At 36.6% G+C, this 25,105-nt stretch overlaps 1 protein-coding gene, 1 long non-coding RNA gene and 1 pseudogene across 2 annotated transcripts; all 3 read left to right on the top strand.

The window, feature by feature from the left end:
• Window positions 1-205: 205 nt before the first annotated feature.
• Window positions 206-906, top strand: LOC149640308 (uncharacterized). The gene is made up of 3 exons (XR_016372205.1): window positions 206-481; window positions 563-592; window positions 663-906. It is a non-coding gene; the product is annotated as an uncharacterized LOC149640308 (long non-coding RNA).
• A 13,858-nt stretch (window positions 907-14,764) lies between these two features.
• LOC149640307 (uncharacterized) lies at window positions 14,765-15,604 on the top strand (annotated as a pseudogene).
• Window positions 15,605-21,731: 6,127 nt separating this feature from the next.
• On the top strand, window positions 21,732-22,575 carry LOC149640306 (uncharacterized). Its single transcript, XM_089850671.1, has one exon. The coding sequence runs from the start codon at window positions 21,742-21,744 to the stop codon at window positions 22,573-22,575; it is 834 nt and encodes a 277-aa protein (XP_089706797.1). The 5' UTR covers window positions 21,732-21,741.
• Window positions 22,576-25,105: the final 2,530 nt, after the last annotated feature.

Here is a 25,105-nt window from a genome sequence, read left to right as displayed (position 1 = left end):
GAACATAAGCCCTTGGAATAATTTCAAACTTAGTTTAACTGGAGCTAGCTCGTATAGATGATCGTTATTGAATTTAATTTGTATTTTATGAATTTTATTTGCATCTTTAGAGACAACTTTTACGCCTTGAACTAAACCTATTGAACCGTTCACTAAGCCAAGAGTGACGTCAATTTTTCTTCTTAACATCACTTTTGCCCCAATTTTAATGACTATGCTTTCTTCTAGCCCCGCTGTCATGGAAGCATCAACTTGATATTTTTTTATGCATTCACGTGCCCTTTTTGACAGATACTTGGGGCAATCTATGCTATCTACAGCAGCAAGTTTTATTTCTGGGTGAGGAAGAGATTTGAGGATGGCACTGTTTAACTGTTGGCACATGTTTTTGGTCGGTAATAGGCAAACTGTATCATCGGGAAGTTTAGAGAGATATTCACTAATTTCAAATAAATTGCTTTGATTGGAATTAGAATTTAAAGTAATCAATTTTTTTGAGAGTATATCGCGGTCTTTGCGTGTAATTACGCCTAATCTTACTCTATTTAACATTTCAATAAAGACAGAGTCATCGAGCTGTCTCATATTTATGGTGAGTTCATCATAGATGAATAATTCAGCCCAAAGATTGGGCATACTTAAAGAACCTAACAGCTTGTTAGTTTCAGCGGTCGATAGTTTCTCAAAAGGTGATTTCTCTCTTACGGGTGGAAGCTGTAAAAGATCTCCGAATAGAAGAATGTGTTTTTTACCGAACCATCCATCTTGGTCTTCGGCAGTATCGAATATCTCGGACAAGCGTAAATGAATGTATGTTAGAGTAATATTGGATATCATCGACACTTCGTCTATGATAAACAGTACCACATCTTTCAAATCGGATCTCAATACTTGAAGGACTTCATCCGAGAGTGGCTTGTGTTTCGGCGTTTGTTTATGTTCTACAGGTAGCTGCAAAAGTCTATGTATTGTCAACCCATTAACATTAAACGCAGCTATGCCTGTTGGTGCACTGACCGCCACCTTCTTTTTTAAATGTAATTGAACCCAGACTTGAAAGGTTTTGATTAAAAAGCTTTTTCCCGTGCCGCCAGTTCCACTTATAAAGCAACGTAATACACCAATATCATTAATATTATCCATTTTTTTGTGATCATATCAAACACCCTTTTTGATCACTATTAAGCTTTTCTATCATCCCTTGGAGATCAATATCAGAATTTTCAACCTCCGCGAAATTGATTCCCTGAAAGTCGTTCATCGCATTTGCAGCCTCCAAAGCTTCGAAATCCAAGGGGTTTTCGGGGCCCTCATCATGAACGTTTTCTCTCTCTTCGTTAATTTCAGCCACTTTCATCTCTATCATGTCACATGCGTTTTGAATCTTGTACCTCAATTCCATCAGTGAATTTCCATAAGCAACACCTTCCTTTAAATCATCTTTTGCTATATTAAAGGCATCCGTGTAAGTATCGCAACCCATCTTCAGTTGTTCCAAGGAGCGCCATGGTTTGAATAAAAGAAGCAATGAGAAGAAATACTTTTCGGGTACTTGCTCTACGTCGTAAAAATAGTGGTTAATGAGGTAAGGCTTATCCCTTCTCTTCAAGAATCTTTTACTCTCATCAAGCACATAATACTCGACTTTGGTAGAAACTGGGCGCGATTTAACTATATCATAGTTTTCAGCGAAACTATGCAAGTTATTGTTTTCTAATTCTTTGGGCCTATTAGGATAATAGTCGTCAATCCAAGACTCGTAATAAATCTCAGTAGACTCTGGTTCAAGCATCATCATATCAGCTTTAGACTTAACGCGGCGATTTCGATAAATGTTGACATCAAGCCATCTAATCGTTGAAGTGGGGTCAGTGCCATAGAGAGAAATTCCGAGCAGAGTGTCACTAGCTTCCAGGGCTCCACACTCTCTGCTAGACAACACTCTAAGACCGATGTTAAATAATCGACTTATTAACGTTTTTGTAGAGTTTATGTCCTCAAACATATCAGTTGCATGAGTTTTCTCACTTTTGGTTGTATATTTTGTTACGTAATAATTTAAAATGGCGGTTTTTTCACCAACATATTGAATGTCCATATTTCCATTCCACGCAAGCAAAACTGTTGCATTGTAGTCATTAACCATCACGCATTCCTCTTTTCGAACAATACTGTAGAGTCTACTGTTGGAAGATAACGTTTTTCTCGCAGCAATTGATTCAACGATATCTCTTATGGTAAGGAGTTCAGTGACTGGGCGTGGGAATCCAAATCGACAAACTGATACAAAACCTTTTCTGGTTTTCTTTTTTCGCATGCAATAGCTGTTATGTTTGTGGGTTTGGTATGACGTGACTTGCTGATGAAGAGTTGGCGAAAGGTTTTTGTTGGGTATAACGCAAGTTACGTACTTAGAGATAAATGACGCAACCTCTGCAAGTGAAGACTCGTGAAGGATAGGGGCGTCTTTAAACCACAACATTAAATGGAAATGTTGCGCCCCACGCGATTGATATTCGCGTCTCCAAAAGTAATGTACAACATTACCGAGCGGGGCATCTGATGACGTAATAAAATCCAACATAGCTTTAATCTTGTTTTCAATGAAGCGGGAAGTGGAGACAGGGTCAAGCGCAACTAACTGAGAAACGCTTTTGTTTGCCATTTCAGGACCGTTGACTTCCATAATGTATTCACGTAAGTCATCCCACATCCATTCAGAAGGACTTATGGTAAGGAACCACGTTGCTGGCCCGTAATTTTGCGTCATACAGTTAACATCGTTTCGAGGTTTTTTCCAGTACTGCTCGGTGTTCCTCTATCTACCAAATATCGCAGTTAGGTCGCCTTCCAACTCATCTTTATTAAGCATCTCAAAGTATTGTTGAGCTGTACTTTGTTCCTTTTGATTGACACAGTTCATTTTATAGAAAATGCCAGAATTTATTTGACGCAGATTAGCATCATTTAGTAAAAAGAAGAGATATTGTTGATTTAAGCGAAACTGACAGTGTTTTGACATTAATCTAGCTTTTATAAATTCACTTGATGTTAATCTTTGTTGACGAACTTGAAACTGGCCATATTTACCTTCTACATAAAGGTCGGGGAAGCACTTTACATCTAAATCTTTATCTCTTGAATCAATGGGAGCAGCATTAACCTTAAGCATTTGGTAGAGCTCTGAAATTGGAACGTTTCTTCTCCTCTCATGCAAAGGGTAAATGGTGTATTGGTCATAATCCCTCTCTTTATCAATGGTAATTTGGGATAGGAGTGCACCATCCCCCACAACAACGTCATCTACCTGAAGTTCTGGCCGGTCCACAATATGTTGGACATTTTCATTTATAGAGCTAATGAATTGATGAGGCGATCGTGGGAGTTTTATCTGAGAATAGTGAGCGTTTACACTTTTGAGGTATTCTAACGCAGCATAAACCTTGTTGATATCTACAATATCTTCCCACACAATTTTTGACTTTGTTGGCACACCACGAACCACGATATAGAGCTCAGGGTTGATGTTAATCGGATCTTCTGGCAGGCAGATCTTTTTAAGCGTTTCTTCAAGTGGCAATGGAAGGTGGAAAGTTCTGCCTTTTACTTTTTTCACCAAATGTTGATTAGGCAAATGTTTGTTTGCGACAGGACTCATTGACATTACGACCTGAAATGCTTTGGCGCGCTGGATTAAAATCTTCTCATAGTAATTTAACACGCTTATCTGTGGTGGGATAGCACTAACGTACAAATCATTCAAAACACAGGTTGATGGCAGTTGATTTGCTCGAATTTTTCGTAAACACGAATGACAAATGTGCAGACTGTAATTTAGTTTATTTTTTTGTAGTAGTCAAGTAGATAGCTCCAAACACTAGTGTCTATAGGTTTTCGTAAACGTTCTATAGATGAAACATCTCTTGAACAACAAAGTTTGATACATGACATACACTCAAGCTTTGGAGTATCAAGACACTTGAGTTTAAAGGATTTGAAAGCGTTTCTATGCTTCTCTATGATATCATCTTCCATAATTTCATTGGAATTTATATTTTCCATATCCGTATTTCCAACTGTTTGTTGCTTTCCATATTCCTTCAATTTTTCGACGTCTGTCGCTTGTAACGATTCATCTATATTCTTCAAAAGCTTACAAATGCTCTGTACTTCATACATTTCTCTTATTATTGTTCTGAGGCGTGGAAAATGCGATTTTACACCTTTGACATAAGCTATAGATTTAAGCAGTTGTCCTTTTTGTATTGATGAGTAATACTGAACTGTGGTTTTGTTCACCCAGTTTGCGAAACACTTTTTTAATTGTACAATAACGTATTCATCTAACGCGCACAAATCACCACAACAAGCCCAGACTAGACCTTTGGAATCTTTTTTGACGTGTCCAAAGACCGCTTTGCCCGCATTATCAATTTCAATAGCTTTATCTTTAGCTTCATAGACTTTGTAAGATTCGTGTGCATAATAATAATAAAAATAATAATAATAAAAAGCTTTATTGGGATATGCTCATCAGTAATAAATTACTGGTTTGCGTGAGCGTCCTAAATTAATTTAAAATACAGATTGAAATCAAAGTACAATTAAAATATGTGATTGATTTAAAATTCATCAAAATTAGGATTGAGTTAAAAGATTTGAGAATGAATTAATTTAAAATTCAATTGAAATAGGAATTAAGTTGAAAACATAAGAATATGTATTGATTACAATGCGTTATAAAGTATAGACGTTAAAGTAGTTATTCATTTATCATTTCCTTTTTTATGTGCTCTGAAATTCTATCTTTAAAAATACTGAATGAAGTTAAAGTTTTTAAGTCCGTTGGAATTGCGTTCCAGAGTTTAGTTCCAATGGATTTGATGGATTTACTGGTCCATTTATTTTCCGGCTCTCTTACGAAGTTGACAAAGCTACCTCTTGTTGGGCACTTATGGTTTTGATTTCGGGCTGCTTGAAATAGGTCTAGAATGTATTCGGGTGCTTTACCATTATATATTTTAAACATTAGGGTTAGTAAATGTATTTTTGCCATTTGTTCTAGGTTGAGCCATCCTAGTTGGTTTCTAGATTCAGTAGCCGATGACCTCCTAGGTTTATGATTTATAGCCCTAGCGGCGTTATTTTGTAGTATTTGTAATTTTTTCAGCTGACTCTTACGTGCGTTGTTATAGAAAATGTCTGCGAAATTAAAAATGGACTGAATGAGTGCATTGTATAATATCCGTAGAGTGTGCTGGTCGAGATACGAGTAGAATGGTCTTATAAGCCAACTACGTTTGTTTACTTTCTTGTATGTGTAATCAATATGGGCTTTAAATGTGAATTGTTCATCAAAGTATAACCCTAGGTGTTTGAAGGATTTGACTCTTTCAATTTTGAGTAGACCTAGAGAGTGTAAGTGACTTATGTTCTGTCTTTTTTTGTCTGTAGGTGAGAAGATCATAAAAACCGTTTTTTTCACATTGAATATCAGACCCTTCGATTCTAGTTTTAATATTAAGGCATTAACGTCACGTTCTAGCTTAGTGATTAGGTTCATAATATCATAATCAGAGTCCACTAGGGCATTATCGTCGGCGTATTCAATGGATGTGGCGGAGGTAAGACAATCATGGTTATCTCTGATATAGAGGTTGAATAGCAGGGGTCCTAGGATACTACCCTGCGGTACTCCTAATGTTATATATCCTATTTTTGAGTAGACATTATTTACAAAGACCCTTTGGTTACGATTTTCTAAATATGATCGAAACCATTCCACTGCCTCAGGACCAATACCTGCTTCCAACAGGATTTGTAATAATAGTTTGTGATTCACGCAGTCAAACGCCTTTGAGAGATCGATAAAGACAACTCCCACATATTTCTTATTTCCTAGTCCATCAAGTATTCGTTCATGCAGGTTAAGGGTGCAGTATTCTGTGGAGTGGCCCCGAATGAAGCCAGACTGCATTTTGTATAAAATATTATTATTTATGGAATACGTAATCAATTGGTCGTGCACACAGCGTTCAAGTATCTTGGATAATGTTTGCAGAATTGAAATTCCGCGATAATTACTTGGATCTTGGGCGTTTCCAGTTTTGTATAAGGGAATCACTTTTGCTTCCTTCCATGCCATGGGGACTACCTGACTGGTTATTGATAAGTTGATTATCTTTGTTAGTATTGGTGCCACGGACAGTCCATCTGTGCCACAGGATTTGCTACTACGTAGATTTTTTAAGTAGTTAAAAACAGTTTCCACACTAACGTTCTGAATAGTGAATGTCTTTCGTAGTTTGGGTTGGTCATTATATGGAATTTTAAGAGAAGTCTGTGCATGGGCGTTTATAAAATAATCATTCATGGAATTAGCAATACTAGATTTGTCATGTACAATATCATTTCCAATTTTGAGAGATTGGATTCCACTATTTTTGCTAGTTTTGAGGTGTGGTTTTAGGGCACGCCAAATATCCGCCGACTTCGCTGCGTTATTTATCCTTTGGCGGAAATAATTTGCTTTGGCTGATTTAACCATGTTTGTAACCTGATTTCTGAGAATACGATAGTTTTCAACCCATAGGGGTAACAATTTGCATTTATTTTTAGCGCTATCACGTAAGTGCATTATATGTTTGATAGTATTGTTAAGCCAGGGTGGGGGATTTGTGAATTTACGTTTACTAATCAAGGGTGCGAACTTGTTTAGGTGGTTAGTTATTGTTGTGTTTAATATGTTGACACCTTCATTGACTTCGTTAAATGTTCGATTATGAAGACTAGTTGAGAGGCTTAATATGAAGTTGTCAACATCCATGTTTTTAATGTCTCTAACTATCGATATAATTCTGTTGACACGAGGGCAAGTCTTTTTCCTTATGCAGAGTACAATATCGTGGTCCGATGCCCCACACTGAATTATACCACTCTGTGTGATTCTCGTGGGATGAGACACATAAATATGATCAATAAGCGTGGCTGTGGTTAATGTGATTCGTGTGGGATGTTTAATTAATTGCTCGTATTCAGTAAATATTTGTTTAAGTGACCTCGTTTTCACAGACAGAGGGCTTTGTAATAAATCACAATTGAAATCGCCAAGCATTATGCATTCGTGTGATATATCCCCATGTACATGTGACACTAGTGTTTTCAGGTTGGTCCCTATGTTGGTTTCCGGTGGGACATAAATTACGCAGATATGAAGGGGCTTAGAGTTTGGTTGTTGTAAGGTGCACCACGTCACTTCAGGCGGAGAGTCACTGAGTGAATTGTCAAAAAGATTTTTGTCTATTTCATCATAAGCATATCAAACCACCCGTAAGCGTGAATTCACAATAAGACCACGGGTAATCACCATTGTACAAGGGCGCCAGAGAGAAATTTGAGGTTCTACGCCACCTAGAGGGAAAACGAAGCAATTCTCTCCTTCCCGATTCCCCCTAGCACCTTATAACACGGAAATCTAAGCAGTCGTCTGCTTCTGCAATAAATGGCAGCGGTAATCGGTTTAGTACGGGCTTTTAAGACTTAAGTTGTTAGGAACAGCAAATTATCTCGAATTTTTAAAGAAAATGGGAAGAACTCTTAGTGATAAGTGTACTCAGTACAACTGGTTTCTTATGAATAGGATAAGTACAAAAGATAAAAGTGTAGGTTGCCGCATCCCTTCAAATCCACGTTTTAGCCCCACTAGCAGACGACAATGTTTGATATGATTACAAGTATTAATAGAGGTAGAGCTTATAATAGGTAAGTTTAAGATTCACATTAATCCTTGTATTTATTCACAAGCTTCCGGTAGCATCCCTTGCGCGATTTGAATAAAGTTTCCCTTTTGTGCCACCAGGAAGACTTGTGTCGCGAGTTTTACCTAGACAATGCCTGTGGCTAATTTCCCGCCGATTCACGCTTACGGGTAGTTTGATATGCTTATGATTTCATTTAAGTATAGTGTTAAATAATCCTTGAAATATATACAGGTTCCCCCACCACGCCTATTTCTACGGTCATTTCAATAACAATTATATCCATTAATATTAATTAGTGAGTCGGGTACATTGTCCGTAAGCCATGTCTCTGTTATCCCCAAGATGTCGATGTCGTTAGATCGTAGGATGTTATCAATGTCGTGGATGTGTGATTTAAGGCTACGTATATTTATGTGTGCTACGTGTAGTCCATTTGGTCGTGTTGATGAGGTGTTATTGTTATTAATGGGTCACACCTCATCAATTTTATCAACTGTGTTGTTTTTTGGCGCACGATATCTTCTAATTTTTATTGGATTTGGCCAATTGGCTGCGTCTAGGATTGACTTTTCATACTGCTTGTCACATTCTATTAAGAAAGATTTCGTCCATCCCAGTGCTTGCTCATTCTGAGAGACTCGGTTAGTTTTAATACCTAACTCGTGCATGTGGTCAAGTATAATTTCAATTGTCGTGGTCTTAGGGCAATTGAACACGCAGTATTTATTTGAGGGGCAATAAACTAACAGTTCAGTCGCTTCATCTTTATTAGTTCCTGTTATTTTAATGGATTCCTGTCGGTTTCCTGTTAGTATTCTGCAGGTTATGCCCTCCGGCCATGTGTCTGCAGATAGGAAACTGGACTTGTCGGAAGAGGATTGGACAACAAAGCATCTGTATTGTGGGGTTGATTTAGCTGTTACTCTTAGTGCTTTAACAGTAAGCCCTTTGCGCGTTAAGAATGATTCCATTTGAATTACAGATACAGAGGGAGCGCAGTTTCCAATAAAAAAGTCGTTAGTATTGGTATTATCAGTTAAAGTCAATTTACATTTCACGGCCTTATCAGTAGGCATTTGTCCATATACTGTGTTGTTTTTAATTACACGACTATTTTGTGGCGGTTTGGGGTTTTTTAGTCCGTTTCCGAGGACATCATTTTCGACTTTGCCCACGTTATTAATGTTAAGGGTTTCAAATACTCCACTTGGGTAGTGAGCAACGCATCCGGATTTTGGATTTGTTAACATCGCGGACATTTGTGCGTTGAGAGGGGCAGTAATTGGTAGGGGATTAAAGGACCTAGGGCCTTTGTTTTTTAAAGCATTTGTATTAGCTAATATTTTCGTTTCCATTATTGATAAGCTTTCATGAGTCACTTGCTTTAAATCACTTATCTGTTTTTCCATGGTTTTCGTCTTCAGTTTGTATTCAGCTATTTCCTTTTGTTGATTAATCAGTCTAGATGAGAAGTGCATCTTCATATTTTCGACTTCGTCTTGTATATTTTTTAATTCATTGAGGAAACCGTTTCTAATTTCTTCAATTTCAGATGACCAAGGGTTAACACTGTTTTTTAGGGTGTTGCGATCCATTGCATGTAATAGATTCTAGGAGCTTAAAAAACTTTTCCCGTTTATTCTAGTAATCGCGGAGCAAAATATTCATGCGACTGTCTCGCGTGATCTAACGTTTAGGTAAATATGGCTCCTGGTTATCCCGGTGCTCCGATTTTCCAAGAAAAGCTTCTAATTTGTCACTTAAAGTACTATCTGCAGGACATGCGGTCAGTTTTTCTAATGATATTTTTAGTTTTTGTCTTAATTTTTCAACTGTTTTGTTAAAGTTCCCCAGAGCCAATTTTTTAGTGTGAACCGTCCATTTTATTAATTTTTCTGCTTTCAACCTGTCCTTAATTTTTATAGTTAGAGCTTGAGTAAATTTTTCCAAATTTTTCAATTGCAACTGTAGTTTGTTGCTTGATCTTTTTCTTCGGACTGACTCAACATTAACTTCAGGGTGTAAGTCGTTGTAACGCGCCACAGCTTCACGATTAACTTCCGGATGCGAAGCAGTGTAGCGCCTTACATTTTGGCGATTGACTTCCGGATGTGAAACAGTGTAGCGAGCTACGGCTTGACGATTGACTTGCGGAAGCTAAGCAGTGTAGCGCGCTACTGCTGCCTTGTTAACTTCCGGGTGTGAAGAAGAATAACGAGCTAGTGTATCTTTTCGTTTTTTAGGGTTGTTTTGCCGATAGTGGTAAGCTGCTTGTTTAAGTTGTTGAGAACGTGTCATTTCTGAGGTTTTAGGCCTTCCTCTTTTAATCTTTTTGGGTCTCCCAATCCCAATATGTTTGGAAGACTTATCAACTGGCGTGAAAGCTTCATTAGTCGTTAGAGAAGAACTAGGGAGAGGGATGAGCACTTCAAAATGACCTCTTAAAAAATTACCAGAGAAACGTAAACGTTTCACTGGGTTCCCTCGATTATCACCAAAATGTCCTCTCAAATGGCCATCCCTCGAAAGTGTAGGGATACAAAGCAGCGGCCGCCATAAGTTCAGATACAGATCCGTACGTGGAAGCTTGCAGCATTGCCGTCGCGTACAGATCAGCGTTATTGTAAGGGTCTCCATGCTCGTCACACGTATAAAGGTGCATCTGATCCCAATGCTCAAACACATAGTTCACTATCGCACGCCTAATGTCATACGACGACTCAATATTCGCAAACACAGAAAATGATATTGAATGAAAGAGACATGAACCATCTCCAGGCATAGGAACCACTCGGTGTTGAGTGGGATCATCATTATTCAGGAATAAAGTTTCAGTTTCTATAGCTCTATTCATTTTTATGTCCGTCGGTATGTAAAGAACAAACAATAGAATATAGATAGAAATCCAAAGAACGTCCAAGCAAAGCAACCAACGTGCAAGCAAAGCAACCAAAGTTCAAATCACCAGCAAACTAATACTTTGACTTTTCTATTGCTTCAATCCAAACAACGTGAAAACAACGCAATCAGCGTCCAAATCACTATCGAACAAATCAGAATAGTCCGTAAATAAAAACACATTTTAAAAGCCGTTTCATGATAAGAAAGAAAGAATCCATTGAAACTATGGTAACTTACACTGTCGTTAAATAATTGAATGAACGTGCAAGCAATGCAAATAAACGTGCAAGCAAAGCAACCAACGTTCAAATCACTAGCAAACTAATATTACGGCTTTCTATAGCTTCAATTCAAACAACGTGAAAAATACGCAATCAACGTCCAAATCACTAGCAAACAGATCAGAATAGTCCGTAAATAAAAACCCATTTTAAACGCCATTTCATGGTATGAAAGAAAGAATCCATTGAAACTATGGTAACTTACACTGTCGTTGAATAATCCAATGAACGTGCAAGCAATGCAATATAGTCCAGGAGACGGAGGGGTGTACCGTCGGATTCGGTATGACTAGGGTTTTTTGATCGATTCTTATATTTTCGAGGGCGCTGATCACGAATCTGCCGGGTGCCAGGTCGAGAAACCTGAGCGTTTTCAGTTATGACGTCATCAAGATGGCCGCCGGTCAACTAACATAAAATAAGTATTATTTCAATAACTATTTGTCATAAAAATGTGTTTCTGGTATCGTTTGATAAATTTTGGCCTTATCAACAAAAACATGTTATTAATCTAACAATATCTGACACAAGAGGGCGCTGTCATAAGTTTCAATTCATCATAGGTTTATAATACAACATTTAATATCATCTCGAGATTTCATTTTAATAAAACTGTGTATTTATGACCTTAGCTAAATAAATAATGGAAACTTACGCGCCAATGTTTCTAATGAGGCGTGTGTATGAAACTGTTGATAATAAACGGGCATCAGGCTTTAGATGCATTAAGGAAAATAAACCTATTTCAACTTTCTTCAGGACACACTTACTAATAACAACTTCAATTATTATAAGTTAATTCGAACAATATTTTTTATTCATCATCACCTTCATCCTCATCAACTTCTATAACGGGGTTGCTGGTTGAATTTGGATTTTTTCAGTTATCACTGCCTTCACATTTGCAGTATGATGTACACGATAAACCTGAGGAATTACAGGTGCATCGTTTTCCTTTACACATATTCTTAGAGTGGAAAGAGCAAGCAACTACTTTAAATAATCCTTCAGGGGTTACAGCTGATGTTCCAAATTTCGGTACAGGAACTCCTTTGTCTATTTGCCATCCGTAACTTCTAATATCTAATTTTGGAGGTCCAGGCTTGTCAGCAGCACACAAGTCATTACTTGAAGGCGAGCACGTTTAATATGCTGAATTGTAGCTTCATTGGTGGGTGGAATAGATTTAATTTTTGGTGGGTCCTTCCTTCTGCTAAAAGTTTCAAACCTTAATGCGCTCATATCTTGTCTCTTTGATACCTCCATATAAACTTATCATGAAAGCTTTTCCCGAATTCATATAAGTTTCTTCTGAGGCGTCCTCGTCAAAGATTAAGGAGAGGTCAATGTTTCTTTTAAATAACGTTTTTAAGGCAATAACTTTACCCTTCCCAAAAGGATAAGAAAGTGAATCGCACCCAGTTAGGACATGAAATGGCAAAATCGACCCTGCTCTGTCACCTAGATTGGAAACGGTTTTATTTATATCAATTACCCGTTCATCAAACTGATTCATGGAGACAGTTGTCTTTATCTTGTACTTCCAAGCAAAGTAAATCAGGAGTAGAAAAATGTCTGTATCGTCCGCTGTAACTTGATTATACGTTTTTCCTCCTCCGTTTAGTTAAAGAAGATAGCCAATAATCTTGCACTAATTAGCTTTCCCGTCTTTTCACACCAAACAGGGTATAAAGTGGGGGAGTAGAAGGCTGGGCTGGAGTGTTCTCGCTTTGAAAGTTTTCCTCTAAGCTTCTGGTGTGCGCTTGCATCTTTCTCTGCTCTCTTATTGGTTGAAATTCGGTGAACCGGATATTAGGAGTAAAAAATAACAAATAAATAAAAAAGAAAAGCGAGAACACGCAAAATGCCTTGCCAAAGCCGCTATCTTCAACTCTCCCTATTTCTACCCTCTTTGTTAACACTCAAAAAAAAAACATTTCTTAACATCAGTTTCTGACATTTCGATCCAGTTCTTTAAAAACGTTCAAGTGAAAGTCATTTTAGACAGGCTTACTATGCTCACTGAAATGAGACTGCTTTAAAATCGACTTGGCAATAAAGGCGTTTGTACACGCTATAAATTTTCAACGCGAAAAAAAAACACAGGGACACGTGAGTCATCGGCGCTTTATGCCCCGAGTTCCCACCATATACTGAAAAATCAACTAGCAAAGGAAATAGAAGGTCATAAACATTTTTTTAATTAATATAAGAGCTCGAAATGCTTTTAAATGTTATATTAAAAGGCTATATTGTTTGTAAAAATCGCTGATGATAAAATTGAACTTATGACAGCGCCCCCTATTGCCAGATATTATAAGTTTAATAACATATTGTTCTTGATAAGGCCAAATCTATTAAACGATACCAGAAACACATTTTTTATGACAAATAATTATTGAGATAACACTAATTTTATGTTAGATGACCGGCGGCCATCTTGATGATGTCATAACCGAAAATGCTCAAGTTTCTCGACCTGGCACCCGGTAGATTCGTGATCAGCTCTCTGGAAAATATAAGAATCGATCAAAAAACCCTAGTCATACCGAATCCGACGGTTATGCTCGAAACCAGCCTCTGTCTCCTGGACTAATAACTAAAATCCTTGAAGAGTGTCATAACACTACCGGTTGATTTCCATATTCCCTTAATGTTTTGAGATGACACCATATATTGCACGCAATAAATTCGCTGTGTTCGAGATTGTTCCCCAAGTGAGGTGTAATTACTCCCCTTAAGCGTCGCCTTTACTCCCCTTATGCGCCGCCATTACTCCCCCTACGCGTCGCCTTAAATCTTACTCTCCATGGGTTTCACAAATTAAAATGCATCTATAACTATTTTCCATTTCAAATTGTTTATTTTCAAGTTTCAGATAAAATCCTGGAATTAATTTTTCAGAAATTTAACGTTTATTAAAATTTCGACGAAAGGTTTTTTCCGCTAGCATTTTTAGATTTGGTTGTGTTCAAAATAAGGAATCCGTAAACCATGGAGGTTTTTAAAAAGCCATCGATGTAGTTTATATTGAAAATCCAAAACGAGCAAAACCATGTTGGAATAGCAGATGACAGTTCACTAGCCTCCAATATTTTCACTCTATCGACATATAACTTGTACGTTCTGCTGCCAAGAATTGATTTTCCATAAATTAGTACAGGTTCGACATCGATATAATTAATGTTGTTCTCTTTTAAAAACATGCGGCTAAAATTTTCGTTATGAATGCTGGGAATGAGAAGAAGTGCAACCCTAGATTTTGTTTCTAAATTTAAAGTAAAAAAATACAATTTGATAAGATATGATTTAAAGATCAAAAATCTTCGTGATGCGATTTACCGTTTTTCACATTCAAATCTGTAGCATCCCCAATTTCCTCCAAAATTTTAATTTCTTTGGGTGATAGTGATATACCTTCAAAACCCGTGACACTTGAAAAAATTGAGAAATCATTTCAAAGTAAGGTTTTTTACAACAGGTTGCTCTAATTTTACTTGTAGGAATTGTCTTAAGATATAGTTTTAAATTTTAAAGATATAGGAACGCAAACATTGATTGATCTGGTTATGGAAGAAAATTTAAAACCGTGAAATTGAAGAGAAGAATGATGACCTTAAAGGAAAAAAATGGTAAGTAGAAAAAATCCAAGATGATGACAACGTAACTCGGTTTTACACTGGAAGGCCGACTTTTGCTGTGTTTATGTGGTTATTTAAGTAACATTTTTAGAAACCTTCTTTTAACGCTTAAGAGTGGAGTGAGACATGCACTTGTATTTCTTATTTTTTAGTTATTTAAAGGAAAAGGCTGGGTGTATGAACTACTATCGGAGTGCTAACTTCTAAGACTAACACTGATGGAGAACGAAAACATATTGGCTATAGGAAATTATCACTCGTGAATAAGTTCCTGGCTGTCCTTATGAGACTAAAACTGGGGTTATTAACGCAAGACATCGCAGATCGTTTTAACATAAGTATCGCTACTTTCTCAGAAATCTTCACGACGTGGATATGTCTCCTAGACAAGGAGTTAAAGGAGTTATGCCCTTACCCCAGTAAGGAGCTAGTAGAAAATTATATGCCAAAGAAATTAAGAAAATATCCAAACACACGCATCATTGTCGATGCAACTGAAGTATTTATAGAGAGAAGTCGAAAGATATGTTAACACAAAATAGAACCTACTCTTCTTATAAGCACCACAACACGGCAAAATTTTTAATTGGCATTACTCCGGTGGTGTAATATCCTTTGTGTCTGCTGGTTGGGGAGGCAGAGTTTCAGATAAATATTTGGTGGAAAAATCGGGAATTCTCGCGTTATTAGAGCCAGGTGATAATATTATGGCTGATAAAGGTTTCAAGATAGAAGATCTGTTACAGCCTAAACATTGTACTTTGAATATCCCGCCATTCCTTAAAGATAAAGTTCAATTAACTGAGGAAGAAGTAACAGAAACAAGGAGGATAGCCGAGTTACGTATTCACGTAGAAAGATCGATTGGACGGATTAAAAACTTTCACATTCTTGACGGTGTTTTTCCAATTTCACAAGTGAGAATAATTAGCCAAATTTTCAGCGTTTGCGCAAATCTAACCAATATCAACAAACCAGTAGTCCCAAAGTAAAATATATTAAATCAAATTTAACAATGAAACATTTATTATTTCTTTGTCACATTTGTTGTATCACAAAAAAATTTGTCACACTTTTTTAAAAATATCACAATGCTTTTTAAATACCACTTATCATAGGAACCATGTATTTGTACTAATTAAATGTATACTCATGAGAGAAAAATATACTAGCTCCCAAAGGTTGGCAGACGGAAGAAATCGCATGGTGAAATACCTTAAACTCATTAAGAACAACAGAATTTAAATAACGTGTGGAACAATATTGCCTATAAAAGTTGACCAGTTTATCCTCTATATCCTTCCAGAGGTTTGAATCAAAGTGAATTCTTTCAATATAAAGCCAACTATTCTCTTTGGTTCCCGTCAAAATTACAAAATATGCCCAATCTAGTTTTTTAATAGCCTTTTCACCCAAAATTTGGATATAATAAGGGGATTTTTTTTTAGTTTATACTCGTCTCCTTCTTTACCAGCACAAAATTCTTTAAACTGAGACGCAATCTGCAAAGGTGGCATAAGGCTAATGTCATGATTCTTAATTGATGAAGGACATTTAATTTCTAATACTCCTTTGGAGAAAACATTTGGGTCCGTAATGATGCCATCACCACTAGCGCCTAGAAAATTATATTTAGAATGAAGAGTAAGAACTGATTTCCCCACCGAAAATCCAGTAATATCTTGGTATCTTTCTATGGCTAATGGCTCTAGGTCAATACCCCTTTGCATTGCCTTTGGTAGTTTTGTGTATTTGCACAGCTGGTTGGGATTCAAGGTTTTTTCAATCGTAAACTTTGGCAAAGCTTTGCATCTTGCTTTGTAAACTAATCCGAATATAGAGCTGGTAATTCTACCTGGTCTTAAATCAAACCAGAGTTGACTCTGTGTTTGTGCCTTGGTCTGGATTTCCAAATACTCAATTAAATCCAAGCTTATCTTACGATTGTTGACATAAGCCCAAGAATCATCATCAGAGACAATAACACTTTCTCTTCGCGGCATCAAGATAATGTTACGAGCTTGCTTAAAATATTCATCTTGGAAAGTGGCAGTGTCAAAAGATTCTGTAGCTATGTTGCTCTGATGGAGTTTACCAATAGTCTCTATAGCAGACACATTTGGTTCAGGGTTATTCTCTTTGGATTTGACTAGAGTTTCCTCAACTGCAGCAATTTCTATTTCTTGAGATGCATCAGGAACTTCAGAAACAAACATTGAAGTATCCCAAAAGTGACTTAAACCCGTTTCTGGAAATATTTCACTGAGTTCTGAAACAGCCTTAGCTATAGAAAGTGGGTTGTTAACTCTATGGTGTTTTAATCGGGGATCAAGATCAAATGGTTCTTCGTCTTCTGGTTTTGATTTATAATCTTCCTCAAAAAGCTTCGGTTTCTTGAACATACTTGGTTTCAAAACTGATGCAACTATAGCTTTTCCTCTTGGCTGGTTCCAAACACAAGGTTTAGAAGTACATGCACCATCCCCAGATTTACTTCGTGCTTGGCAATATGACACAATGCACAATAGTAGAGTACCAATGTGACTGCAAGATCCTGACTTCCCAATTGTACATTCGCATCCACCGGCGCAAACTTTACCATTAGTTTTGAGACAAACGGCAACCTTATAATCCAGGCTCCTTTCTGAAGCATAGCATTGTGACTTTACGTAATATAATGTGTTTGTTACCTATTGATAAATCATTATTTTAAAACTACATGATCATCTTAAATTTTGTCTTCATTATAGAATCAGGCTTACCTGTGCCACCAATAATTTTGAATGCATATCCCCAGCCTTTTTGTGTGCAATGGCCCGACTAATACTTTTCTTACCCTGTAAAAAATAACCGTACTGTCTAGTACCTTTAAAGCTATTTTTCGATGTTTCCTCAGACGTACCTATAAAGGTACTACAAAATACCGTTGTGTAAAGGTACTCTAAAATACCTCTTTATCAAGGTATGTTTGAGGACTACAAAGTATTTTGTGATACCGAAATAGGTATCATTTAAACCCGAACAAGGCAACAAAGGTCAGAATAATACTTTAAAATTTTGAAAGGTACTCCTTATTACCGAAAGGGTACCTGTTAATACTCAAAAAGGTTCGAAAATATACTTTTAAAGGTATTTTGAGCTACCGAATTAGGTGTCAAATAAAACCCACGAACAGGTCTAAATTATATTTTCGCGCCATCAGAAATATTGGCGGCACATTTGAAACCGGTAAGCTTTTCCTTAATTACCACGGGCTTGAATCATTCTCAGACAAGGTAAGCAATAGACAACTTCGATGTTACTGAGACGGAAAGACGCGAGGGTAAATTTTGCCTTCCATCTCGTCTTTTACGCTGTAGGCTCGCAGTACGAATGTAAAATTTTGCCATCCATCTCGCCTTTTAGTGTCTGTGCTGTAGGCTTGCAGGGTCATAAAAGTAAGCAAGGGATCAACCGCTATAGATTTCCCCAAGTTTTGCTTACCCCTTGTTAAGGAAGGTGTGGCACTGTTACATTATAATAGTAATTGAGGGTCACATATTTATGGATATTTTGTGAATGGGGACTCAAGGCGTACGCTCTGATTCAAACCTTTATATTAATTATGTATACCTTATATCATAATTGTACCACATTTAAATGATGTAACGTATGCTTATGTACATAACTGTAGAAGAAAATAATTAATATTAATTATATGCAATTAAATATTTAAGAAAAACCACTAGCTAGGATGCTTGCGATTGAAATTTAAATATCGGGTAGAAAACCACTACCCTATTAAGTGGAAAACATAAAAATAAACCTAACCGAAACTTTTCTTTATGCTTATATATAATATTCCTCCAGCGATACCTTCTGCGCTGTCATTACTAGTGCTAATGGTGAAGTGAGCAGTGTTAGAGAATTTGGGCTAGAAGCATTATATCATGTATTTTACTTTACTCTAGTACTGTTAGAAATAATCAGCAGGCCGGAGCTAAAAAATCCCTCTAAAGGGATCTGTTAAGTCCTTTTCTACATCCAGGGTACGATAAAATACCGCTAGAAGCGCTGAAACTCTAAAAGGTTTCATTACATACCTTATTTTCCCAAAATACCTTTTTCGAAATCATTTAATACCCGCACTGTGAGACAACTAATAGAATACGTTCATGGGTACTAAAAAAGTCCCGGAGGTAATTTATAGTGCCTTCAAAATACCTTTTTTTAACAGTGTATCATTCCGTTCTTCATTGTCAATATTAACCTTTGCATGAATAAAATAGTCATAAACATCATTTATGTCCAGCTCTGGCAATACTGTCAAGTCAGAAGACCAGGCAGGTGGTGCTATTTCGTCAGGATTAGGCAAAACAAACGGTGTTCGAAAGAACGGTAATGAGTTCAATATTTTTTTTCCAAAATAAAATCAGCGTGAAGGGATGATTTTCCTTCAAAAGAAAGTTCCCGAACGTATTCTTTTTTGACTCTTTTCGCATTAGGAATTATTCGTTGCTTTTCGACGTTACTGAAGCACTTTAACTTGGACGATTCTTCCGCGACTCTGACCGCATTCACAGGAATCAAGGGATTCAAGGCTGGCTTTTGCTTAACAGCTTCAGAACTAAAACTTACAGAAGACTCTAAGCCTTGGTTTCCAATGGGAACATTTTCTATTTCCTGAATTTTTAGAGCATCTACATAGGCTTGTTTTTTCCAATTGCTTTTGAATGCTATTCCTTTGTTATTGCGCAATTCTTTTAGTTCCAATATTTTAAATTTTTTATAATAAAGATCCAAATAAATATCACGGTCAATCACTCCAGCCATTTTCCCTATAGGGCGGACTCGTCGTCTGCTACTTTATCCACAACGTACATAATGCGCATGCGTGCATAAAATTACGAAAAAGGCTATTGATGGTCTCAAAATTACTGGTAAAAACTCGATGATTTAATGAATGTGAAACCATAGAATATACACAATGTGTATATTCTATGGTGAAGCAGACCTACTGAAATATTAATTTTGTAATTGTAAAATGTTTTAGTGTGCTCAACTGTTGGAATTGTCAAATTTCTTTTGAGTAAAGGAGCACCCTATGTGCTAACACAGCACTTAAATCAGGATCCACTAGAGCAATACTTTGGACGGATGAGGTCAGCTGGGGGCAGAAACAATAATCTCTCTGTGTGGCTTTACCAATCAAATATTGATAAATTAGAATCATTAAAAGGATTTTTTTAGAAGCCATTGGTGGAAATGCCAAATTACAATAAAGTAGAGAAATGAGATCAGTAAACAAATTTTATTATAAGTACTGTAGAAATAAATCCTGGTCAGGATCATTTTCTAAGAAACTTAAATCTTCCTTATTTAAGCTATTATTTTCTATACATGTAGATGTATTAAACAGAATATTTTGGTCACTGTTTGTACTAGGCAGTGCTTTGATAACAGTAGGAACCTTTGCCTTTTTAAGGAGAGGAGTTAATACTTTTCCATTCTCAAAAACATTAGTAATTATTAGGGGATTTTTCTAATTGCGGGAGTAGTTATTGCTTTATTTAGAGAAGTAGCTATCCTGGATTGATTCACAGGAGGAATTACCATTGCATTTTTAAATAAAGGAGTATTTAATATGGCTCTTGTTGGTATTTTTGGTTTTTCAATCACTGTACCCGCTATTTTTGAGCTTTTTATCACAGTACCCGCTATTTTTGAGCTTTTTATCACAGTACCCGCTATTTTTGAGCTTTTTATCACAGTATCCGCTATTTTTGAGTCTTTTATCACAGTACTTGTTATTTTACGCTTTTTAGACTCAGAATTATTTAAAACAATTTTACTTGGTTTTTGCGGGGAGTTTTCTTTATTTTTAGGAGTAATTTTTGAAGGGCTGCCTGTGTATTTGTGTGCGTTGGATTCTATATTTTGTGAAATTTCTTTAACTTTTGAAGCAGCCTCAGATTTTTCTTGCAGTGATTTTCTTAAAGACTTTTCGCCTTTAAAGATTCTTTTGTATCATGCTGGTAATGCTGCAACACGTCACCAACGAGAACTTTCCCACGAGTATTCATAAATGTATCGGCTACAATTTTCAACCACTTCTTATAGCTGTGTCAATCTTACCAATCTTCACCCAATTTTCTAAAATAATTGGATCTTCAAGGATCTCATTTATTGCGATGACCTTTAAATTGATATTGGTGATATTGCCGAAAGATTTGGAATAGTGCCTGTCTGAGATTACTTTCATTCGAATGACAAGATTGAAAAACACTTATTCAACTCTGATTAGTCCTCCTCTGTCGACCATTCCTATCCATCGTTCAGATTTATCATGTTCATCTAATAAGTTCTGTCCTTGTTTTTCTATTTCATCTAAAATCGCTTTCGGGCAATTTTTCTTTCTTAATGATCTTGCTAAAAACCCGGCTACATTCGTAGCCGCCACTGACAGTATCGCCGACTAGCGGTATTTATCAACACTATCCTAAGGCAGTTAAGTTTGTCTCTCTTAGCTTAGAAAACATGGCCCCGTCCTTCTGTTGTGTACCTCAATAAAGTTCATCGAAAAAGAAATTCATCCCAGGTCTTTCAATGCCCTTGTTTCCAAAGGATAAACATCTTAGATCCGAATGGCAACAGAAATTGAAAATTGGTAAAAAGATTAGCAATTATATGCGTGTTTGTGGGCTTCATTTCCGTCGGACAGATTTCTTCTTTCCAGATAACTTAGGCCTTTGCCCATGCTCTATTTATTAATCTAAACTGAGAATATTGTATTGGAGCGTTTTTTTAAATATTTCAATTAACTTTTCCAACTTGCATTATTTAGATTTACCGGCTAAAAGACAAAAACTTAAAAAATTGGTAGTACCATCTCAAAATTTACCCATGACGTTGCTCGAAGAAAAGGGAATTATCAGGAAGAAGAATTTGCGAAGAAAAACTAGTGAAAAACAGTCCAAGGAAAGCTAGCGGCTCAAAATCAAGAGACGAAAATACGGAATGTATTATTGAAAATGAAGAAAATTCTGATCACGACCTCGTTTCTTATTCCTCAACTCCCACTACGTCCACACCAGTTCCAATAGAAAAGGCTGATAAAAGTTGTCAAGTCAAAACTTATAATATCGAGAACTTCAACATTTTGATAAGGATCTGAAAAAGATGTGCGGGGTGCCCTCTTTCGAACTATTCAACACACTGGTTGAGTTAACACGTACTGTGTTTACCATCAAAACTTCGCTCCCAATTGAAGGTTTAATATTCTTGGTGCTTATGAAAATGAAACTCAATGTGAGCTACACAGCCATCGCTACTATGCTAAGCATCTCTGAAACAAGTTGCAGACGTTACTTTCAGCAGGCTGTTCATGCCATGGCAGACGTTTTAAAAGCAGCAATTGAATGGCCGAGTAAGGAAGAAAATCTCCAAAATCTGCCGACTTGTTTTGCAAAATATAAAAACGTAAGATTGGTCTTGGATTGTACTGAAGTACCGATTGAAAAGCCTAAATGTTTGAGATGTAGTATTTTGACGTATTCCTTCTATAAAGGTTGTCATACTGCTAAGGTTTTAGTTGGTGTAGCTCCGGCTGGAAACATAATTTTCGTCAGTAGAGCCTACGGAAGACGTGCCTCTGAGAAATTCATTACTAATGAAAGCAAAATTTTAAACATGCTCATACCATATACAGATGCTGTTATGGTGGATAAAGGTTTCCACATAGATGAGGAATGTTATAATAGGGGAATTGAGCTCGTTAGACCACCATTTCTTAGGAAAAACAAAAAGCAGTTAACGGCTAAGGAAGCAACAACCAACGTAGATATTGCTAAAGCCAGGGTTCATGTTGAACGATCCATTCAACGAGTGAAATTATTTGGAATTTTTAATGAGAAAATTGAATGGGAGTTAATGCCATTCTTTAATTCTATGATAACTATCGCCTGTGGCATTGTCAATTTATCAACACCAATTTTGAGCGGAGAACGATTTTAATTTGAATAAATTTTAACCAATACATATAAATTCATTTGTCTGCAATTTTCGGCAATAGATAATTAAAATACACTAGATGTAATTTTTTAAAAGTTTTGGTATAATTTTTTCATCTCTCTTCACACTAATCTGTAGAATCTCATTATCTTTCACACCATAAACTATGAAATTACACTCTTTTTAATTTAACAGTGCCATTCCCAATTGTACTTGACCATAATATCTGTGCTTTTCTTTTAAAACCAAAGTATCATTTACTTTCGTTAAATAATAAATTTTACCGCGGGCAAATGCATTATCTAGGGAATCATTTCGGGCCTCGTAAACACATTTAATTTAAATTAAATATTTTGGCTCATTAGCAACAAAAACAATTCCATCAGGACTGAATCCTATCCAAGGGGTTAGTGGATTAATAACTATCCCCACAGATTTTACGTCAGCGTTTGAAATTTCAATATATTTAGCTAAGGCGTTTTTCTCGTTATCGATACCAAATTTAGTGATGGCATTTCCTTTAAAAAGAAATCCTTTTAAATGAGTGTCGATTTTTTTGCCCAGTTCTCAGTTTTAAATTGATAAGTGTATAAAGCATAACAGTTATTCTGCATTTTCTATATTTATTCCAATTCGTGCTTCCGCTTTGGAATTCAGTTTCTAACATAATTTGGATTGCTTGATCTTTCTTAACCTTAACATTGCTTTCATAAAATAATTTTTGAGCGTCTGACTTAAAAACTATCTCATGCAATGAAGCTTCATCTAGAAAAACGTTACTATCCATAGCTAAAGTTAAAATGTCACTTGTCGAAAAATTTGCATCTTCAGAAGGCATTTCGGGTAAATCCTGCTCTGCAACTGTTGAATTAATTAGATCTGTGGGTGGATCCTTTCTCTCAACTGTTATTCTCCCTTTCTTATGCAAGGCAAGGGCCGAGTGAGGTGCACTATCAATAAGCTTTTGCCTAAAAGTCTTTAGTTCTTCCTCTGTAGGCTTCCGATGAACTGTTGCCGCTTGTTTTACATGACAGAGTGTGTCCAACGGCACTGGGTCATACATCAATTTACCATCAAGTTTATGTTTCCCCCAAATCTGGGTAGTATCGGTGCAACTATAATCATCGAGTGCCTCTATATTACTTCTGTTTAACAGAAGTAAGAGAGCCAGAGAATGCTTACACTGCTCTGAAAGGCCAGCTTTGCACGAACACTTAACCGTGAATTCTTCCCTTATTTTCAAACTGCAACATACTTGATGTGGCTCACTCTTCAAATCGCTTGTCTTAAGGCACAAGGCAATGATTTCTAATGAATTTGCATCTCTTTTTCGAATACCGCAGCAGATTATATGTTTAGCGTTCAACACCTTTTCCCCTTCAATTAGGCATCTTTTCCTATCAAAGGTCTTGTCCTGCTTTTCTTTCAGATCAATATAAGCCAAAATAGTGCTAAGAGACAAACTAAACTTTCCGCTTCCACACAACATTCTAAGATTAATATAGTGAAATCAAAACAAACGATGAGAAAATTTGGTAAAAACATAAAAACAGACATGCTATTAAAACTTTCCATCCTGCCTTAGATCCGCCATCTTGAACTACTGAAGCGCCCCCTATATTTTGTGGCGGTTGCGAATACCGAAGTACATCTTAATTTATTTTAACATTACGTGATTTCCAGGAAGAATCTTTCACACCCAAAGCTTTTTTTTTGCCCTCATTTCATGGGTATTTTTTTTTAAATTCTTCTTATCCAATTTGTGCAACAGAAATTAGGTCAGAAAACACCCTTCTATAAATTCTTCGCACAAATGTTCTTTGAACACATTTGGATAATGTTGCGAATCCTGAATTTACTGACAATATTATCGACAGTAATAAATCCTCTTTTCTTTCATTAAAGGAAATAGCTAGAGTACTTTCGATAAAAACATTTTCTGTGGTACTCTGTAGCACTTTAAATTGCTCTAATTGTTTCAATATATGATCTACGACCGGAGTATCATGATTCGTATTCCATATTTTAGAGAAACATTCAAAAACAACTTTCCAATTATTTATTTTCTCGTTTGAATTTAACTGTTCCCGTTCAATTTTTGAACAAACCTCAGGTAAACGTTTCCGGAAATACACTACAAAACATTCAAACAATTTAACGGTTTAATTTTAAGAAAATATCAAATTAGTTTGTTACATACCTTTTAGCTGATCAACGTTTAACATCTTCGTGCTCAGCTCAGCCATCAGCTTAAAAAAAACCGTTTGTAAGCACTCGACATTGGGATAACTCCCAGGAACAAACCGGAAGTTAACTATGAAAAATACCCGAGGCGTTTAGGGAACGACCTTCTATTCCTCTCTTGTGTAGTGCACTGGCTCTTGGTCTAACCCGCTTGAAGTTGATACGCGCGCTTCGATCGCATAGCTTCTACGCACACGGTTTTAAAACGAGCGCCACGCCACTCCCACTTATTTAAACCAATAGCAAATCCCTGAACTTCGAACTCTTTAGTGTAATCTGCTACTCTGCA

The sequence above is a fragment of the Phalangium opilio genome, unplaced genomic scaffold (genome assembly GCF_054372755.1).
Source record: "Phalangium opilio isolate 3A_F unplaced genomic scaffold, DU_Popi_V2 ptg000093l_1, whole genome shotgun sequence".
NCBI lineage: Eukaryota > Metazoa > Arthropoda > Arachnida > Opiliones > Phalangiidae > Phalangium > Phalangium opilio.
This window is presented reverse-complemented; position numbering and strand designations above follow the sequence as displayed.

Coding starts and splice junctions, on each gene's coding strand:
- LOC149640306 (XM_089850671.1), top strand. CDS start 21,742: ATGTGCGGGGTGCCCTCTTTCGAACTATTCAACACACTGGTTGAGTTA.